Source organism: Echinops telfairi, unplaced genomic scaffold (genome assembly GCF_000313985.2).
Source record: "Echinops telfairi isolate 266 unplaced genomic scaffold, ASM31398v2 ScPeMD7_7421;HRSCAF=8459, whole genome shotgun sequence".
Lineage (NCBI taxonomy): Eukaryota > Metazoa > Chordata > Mammalia > Afrosoricida > Tenrecidae > Echinops > Echinops telfairi.
In genome coordinates this window covers 10,415,571-10,422,569 of record NW_022111321.1, presented here as the reverse complement: position 1 = coordinate 10,422,569, position 6,999 = coordinate 10,415,571, and the positions used below count along the sequence as shown (strand labels likewise).

The window sequence follows — 6,999 nt, the reverse complement described above, 5'->3', positions numbered from 1 at the left end:
TCTGTTTGTTCTTGTTCTCAAATACCTAAAGTTAGAGGAATTTTAGAAACATGAAAAACAAAGATACACATGAGAAAGATAAGACTCATCATTTTGGATGGAATTATGTTAGTCATGTTGCTGATGGACAGTCGGACCATATGAGGAAAATGTTACATTTGTATGCTTTTCAAATTTTTATTATTTAAGGTTTATCTTAAGAAATAATTAGGGAAGTATTTCAGCTATACATGCAAGGTGCTCACCACATCACTACTTTTAATAGAGGGAGGAAATGCCTAGAAATACCAATATTAAGACTAATTTAATAAAGTAAGTTGCTAAGACAAATGACAGTGAAGTAATAATTTTTTTAAAAACAACTATCCACTCACCAGAATAAAAAAGAATTGAGAGATTAACAGAAAAGAGATGTCAACAAAGTTGGGAAAGCAGAAAACAGAGAAACATGTAGAAAAAAGTATGTTGACAGCATTTGAGAAAGCAAAAACTTAAGACCTAAAAGCCAAACAAGACACAAACTGATGAGAATCTCCCCCAAACTGAAACTTGAACAGGGCTAGGAAAGAATAGGACTACTGATAGTGCCCCCAAACCCCCCACTCTCCCCCATCCTGCAAAGCTAAACAATTACCCCCTCACCAATGTCAGCCGGACAATGGAGGTTTCCTCTCCTCTGGAACGTGCGAACTAGGGAGGGTGTGATTTAGATGCCATATCAAAACAAGGGGCTCAGTGTCGCACTGAAATAAGACACCTTCGTCTTGCCACCCCTATGATTCTAGAATAATTACGATCAAGATTGTGTGATACAATTGTGAGGACCACACACGCCTGGGCTCTGTTTCGTCCTGCTGTGCCCAGGGTGACTAAGAGTTGGAATCAACTTGGTAGCATCGTCATCAACAACAACAACAACAACAGATGCCTTGTAATAAAATATGAAGCATAACAATTGTAATCTAGCTATTTAGAGAATGGAAAAGTAGAAATGTTGGAGGCTATGTGATAGAAGAACTCAGCCTTCCTTTTTCTTAGTAGAAACTAAATAGTGTCAAATACTTGAAAATTAAAAATCATTCGAAATCTAGAGACTAAAAGGAAAAGATACAGGTTTAAAATGTTGGACCCGGTTGTGCCTGGGGAACTGGATCAAGAAGGAAGATCAGCAAACTTCTGCCGTTAGTGGGAGTTGTGGTTGCTATTGAGTTGTGGCTGTGGTATAAGTCAGTGTATCCCCAAGTGGGTGCTACCACCCTGTTGAGGTGCTGGAGTGACCCACGGGGTCCCTCAAAAAACAGATCCGTATGCTTAATCCTGGATTGTGGGATACAGGACAAAAGGGTTTGAATTTATAAGGGGCACTGAGCAATATTTTTCTGAAAAAGAAAAATATCTGCAGGTAAAATAAATTTGGGAACCTGTGTTATAAGTCAGTTTGATAAAAGTAAGTATTTGATTCAAAGTTAAATATCTTGTTTTTGTTGACGTCGTGAAAAAGCCCATATTAGCATCTTGAATTTATAAAGGAATTGCATTTTGGAAATATGTATGTAAGGGAACTTTGTGAAGTCCTTGTACAAGTGTGAATGCATTGTTTGTATACTTGGTTATGCCTGCCTACATGTATATTTTACTCTCCTGGGGAGACTATGAATGTTTCACTTCTTTAAAACTTTCCATATCATCTAAATATTCCATGAATATTGTTCTAGGGAGTGGAGGGTAAGAAAAAAACATCTTGATATATTAACTTATATTGTTAAAAAATGCCATGTTTGAATAGGATATGGATTTAATCTTTTTCTTCTTTTAAAAATCATTTTAGTGGGGCTATTACAGCTCTTATAACAATCCATACATCAACTATATCAAGCACATTTGTACATATGTTGCCATCATCATTTTCAAAACATTTTCTTTCTACTTGAACCCTTGGTATCAGAATTTAATCTATTTCTTACCTATTCATTAAACCCACAGCTTGTCAAACAACTTCATTTATACTGCTTGAATACATTTATCCAGTCTCGGGCTCTGTGTGTTGAATTTCCAGAAATGATGTCTGAAGTTATTGCTGCACAATTACCGAAGATCTTGGCAGGGATGGTGAAACCTCTTCTCTTTCATAAAAAGTGAATGTCATTTGTTTTCTTTTATAAAAATTTAACTTTGTGGAATGTCTTGATGTTTTTGTCTGTCAATATTATGAGATCTCTGTTTTTACAATATTCTGCTTAAAGCCTTACATTTATAACATATCATATAATATAGATTCAAAGAATAATTGTGAAGTTCTAACTTTCCTTTTTAAAGCATACTTAGAATTTTAAATGTGTTTTTGTGTAATTGTATTTTCTTTAAGAGCTTATCAGATTGACAAAGGACTAAAATTGATTGCTAAACTAAACTGAATCATATCTATTTTATTCCATATCATTTAGGTGAGCATTTTTAATTTTTGGATCTGAAAAACCTAGAGAAAAGTTATTGCACACAAGAAGACAAAGCTTGTGCTACTTTGAGGTCTTCCCTTTGCCAATATGACTATTTCCAAAAAGGGACCTTTAAGCGGTAGCAAAATAGTTTGTGTATATATATATATTTTTTGAGGAAAAGATTAATAACCTTCATCAATTTTCAAATGGACTTAATAAAAAGAGAGAGAGAAAAATATTTTTCTAAGAACTATTGATGTGTTTCTCCAACTAGGAATCACAGCTCTTATGTCTGAAGGCTGTCTCCCAGATTGGAAACACACATCTCTAAGGGGATTATTAAATACAGCCATATCATTCTGACTAGAGTATTATGGATTTTGTACTCTTTTGCTGACCTTTTAATTTCAGTGGCAAGGGTTTACCTAATCAGTCATAGTGACTAGAATTCCGGAGGTAGAGGACTCTCTAGAGCAACAACTCCAGCCCTTCCTCGCTGTTGTCTGTGGAACACAACCTACCCTCACGGAACTCTTTTTCTTCACCTTCAAAAATGGAGTAATATTTTTTATTTCAAATTCCCCTTTTAGTCAGGGTTTCTTCTCGACAACTTCTCAAATCAAATATTTAAAAGTGGAGAAGGGTAAACGGGAAGGGATAGAGAGAGAGAGAAGGTGGAAAGAATGATGAGAAAAAGAATATTATTCTTTTCTCTGCCTCACAAAGTTAACAAAGTTATTTTTCAGTGAGGCATAATTGATGCATCTCAGGTGGAAAATTTTGAGTGCCTTTATTCCGTTTCTAAAACGGATGCTACAGGAAATTAGATGCTGGTTTAAAACTACATATCCAATTACAATACTACACATCACCCTTACATTTTCTATTATGGTGTGACCTGAAAACGTTTCTTTAGAACACAGACAATAGCTCTCTTCCGAGGTCTCAGAGGACCCTTTCTTTAAACCACATGCATCAGGAAGAAGCAGGTTCACCCACTCTTTCCCACGGTATAAACTGATGAATGCACAGCATTTCCAAGGAAACGGATCATTGTTTTCCTTTTCCAGATAAGACCATTTAAGCCAGTTCTAGGCATTTGTGTGTTAATTGTCATCTTTATGCAGGCAGATCACCAGGTTTTCTGCCCACGGGGCAGCTAGTGGGTTCCGAATGTCCACCTTTCAGTTAGAAGCCAGAACCTTACCCACTGTGCCACGTGGGCTCCCTTTGAACTCTCATACGCCATTGCTCTCAAGTCAAGTCTAACGCATCAGGAACACCTCGGTGGGAGAAGAACTGCCCCCTTGGGTTTCCAAGGTTGTGATCTTTACTGCAGAAGGCAGCCCTCTCCAGTGGAGCTGGTGGTAGATTTGCACCGTGCCTTACACTGAGAGCCACCAGGACTCCTTGGAGGAAAAGCAAACAGCGATTTAAAAACACTTTTTTTAAAAGTATTTGAGTTGGTTATATCCATGATGCAAGTATAATAGGTGATAACACACATTGATGCACATATTTAACATGAGTCTAAACCAAGTATTCTATATAGTCTCAATATGTTTAAAAAGTCTTTCTTAGCATGCCTGTCTACATCTTTTTTCTTTGAATGTGTGTACATTGAAGTAGATCCCTGCGCCTAGTCTTAAGTTCCTCAGTGTCAACACACACACACACACACACACACACACACCTTTCCCTCTTCCACACACCATCGCTCAAAACTCCCTGCTTTCTAGTAGATTCCAATTCAGTGCCATTATTAAGACAGAGTCGAACTGCTCCTGTGGATTTCCGAGTGGCTGGCGGGTTATAGCTACTGGCCTTGTTAACAATTCAACCTACACCCTAGTATGCCACTAGGCTGCACATGCTCGATAGGATGTAGTGTTCTGAAGGGTCTAATCACATAATTTCCTCTCTTTAACTGATATCAATCATTCATTACAGTGATTCTCCTCTGCAACTCTACATTACAATTTCCAGGGGAGATTATCATTGAATTGGTTCACTGTCTTTTTCAATGCTGACACATAGCAGGTACTCAGTTCTGTTCAAGCATCAAGAAGTATAACTTTTATACCTTTGTGCTCCACAATTGTGCATTTATATTTTGTACCAGCCATGCACTTATTTTCACCACCAGTTTTCTCCCTGAATTCCTTCCTTTGATTCCAATCCAACTCTTAGTTCAACCTTCAAACCTCAACTTAAAAATAATTTCTATAAAACCTTTTCCTGGGTCCTACAGGCAAAGATTTTTTCCTTCTTGGACTCACCTGGCATTTTATGCGACCTGTACTAGAGCAGCACATTATTCTACAATTCTGATTCTTCAAGGAGGGAGGCTTTTGAGGTAGGACAATACCTGTTTGTTGCCTGTAGGGTTGAATGCCTGTTTCCTGTCTGCAACATCCATAGATCTCTATTGTTCTTCGGTTCCATCACTCCATAGTCTCTTCTCATGACTTTGTCCCTTTACCTTTCTTGCTCCCTTACCTCCATATCTTCAGGGATATCTTCACCCCTTTTAAATTGCCTCCCTCATCTTCTACTCTGAGACCTCTTCCTGTATTGACTGTACCTTGAGACTAGCAATTATTCTTTATTTATTAAGTGTAACTTTTTGTACCCTGTTTTATGTTTGAAAATTAATTGAATGGAATACTGATTATTTTCATGAAAACATCCACATATTGAATTAATTATTAGGGTTAAGTAACCCTAATTGTTTTGTATTATAGATCTCAATAGAAATATTTCCCTCATTTATTACTTCAACAAATGAATTTCCCAACTTGTATAAGGAAATGTGCTAACTCTTATAGTAAGACTGTGGACTTGAAGGAATACTGTATCTCAGGAAAGTTATAGTCTAGTAGTAGGTAGAAAATCATAGCACCTGGAAAGAGGAGGCAGTCAAACATTTGACTGTGAGTCGAAATATGATATGGATTTGATAGGTGTAACCTATTCCAATCTTTTCTGAGTGAAATGCAGCACAGTGTGAAATACTAACTTTAAAATAAAGTTGCTCCATCATTAAGTCAAGGGTCAGTATCTCATTTGCACTAACACAGCATTTACATGTGGTTATTGATTGGACTATCTTTTATCACCACAAATGTCATCCTAATAAAAGAATTTCAACTCAAGGAATTTGGTGTTTATAGGAGTTATAGCTCCCAGAATGGATTATGTGACATAAGTAAATGTATATTCATGTGTCAAAACAAAATTACATGAACCCTTTAGTCTCAAGAAGTGGGCACAGAGAACTGTCGAATCATATGGCCATTATGTAATCAGATTCTTGCTACTCTGAATTAAAAATTTTGTAATGAAACATATCCTTTTCCATCACCACACATTTGATTCCCAAGATGTTTTTTTGTTTTTTTAAACATCCTGGGTCAGGAGCACAGTTGTTTTGTTGTGGTGGAGGCTGTTTTTACAGCCTCATAAAAATGTCTGCTACTCTTGATTTGGGTTGTGACCCAAAATGTCTAAACACTAGTAATTAATATTTAAGGCTAAGCTTTCAAAAGAAAATAAAACACAATAACTTTTAAAAGAGAACATAACAACACCAAATGGAAAATATCTAATGTCTAAATCTTTTGTCTATTGATTTCTATATACTGATATTTTCATCCCTACATAGTTGTCATGACCTTCATATTCATGTTTACATGTCATGTTATTTCTATCAAGTTTGTGATGAAAACAAATCAAAAGACAGGATATATATCTGAAAATACTTGAAGGACACAGCTGTTAATTTTGAAAAAATTAATTAAATTATTTCCCTTTTAAAAATTTGAGAAGCCATTGAAGAGTGAAGCTATTATACTTCCAGTATCAGTTAATAAGTATTTAAAATTTGACAGTCTTTAATGTTTAAAAACATGACATTTTTCTTAGGCAGTGTCATCATTTAGATATTACTAACAGTCACACTTGACACTGGAAGTACTTATTAGTACATAGAGACTATGAGCATAGCTCCAGTATGTTTCCCATCAAAGCCATACCTTCGTCAGGGTCGTGGATTGTCAGCATGCAGTTTCTCAGATGAGACTTCCTGCTTCTGTAAAGAGCTACAGCCTCCCAAGGCAGTTCTGCCCTGCTCGATAGGGGTGCTGTGAGTCAGGGTCGACTTGGTGGCAATGAACTTTCTGTGAGTTTGGGGGGAGGGATACATAAAGGGCTTCAAAAAGGTTTTGAAAAATAGGAATTAAAACATCATGGAATTTTACCACTAACTTTTTAAGTCCCATAATATGTGGGGGACTTTTAAACGATCTGACATAGGCCTGTGTCCCAAATCTCTGCCTCTTGTAGTAGCATGAACTTGGGGCAGGGGGAGAATCACTTTAACTCTATGATTAAATGTGCCTTTATCAGTTATTTTGTAAAGAAGAAGGACGGAAATGACGTATTCAGGTATTCAGAAATTGTAGCTGCTATTATATTTTCATTAAGTCATAGTTTTAGCTATAAATCAAAGCAATCATATTCATAATTATAAACCCCCCAAACTAGTTACACGATCACTGTC

General features: G+C 36.4%; 1 protein-coding gene across 1 annotated transcript in view; it reads left to right on the top strand.

Moving 5' to 3' along the window:
* PGR (progesterone receptor) overlaps window positions 1–2,309 on the top strand; it is a 60,589-nt gene extending 58,280 nt beyond the window's left edge. Inside the window, exon 9 of the mRNA XM_045297733.1 lies at window positions 1,984–2,309. Coding sequence (XP_045153668.1) covers window positions 1,984–2,139 — 156 coding nt within the window. The 3' untranslated portion in view covers window positions 2,140–2,309. The remainder of the gene's footprint in view (window positions 1–1,983) is intronic.
* Window positions 2,310–6,999: the final 4,690 nt, after the last annotated feature.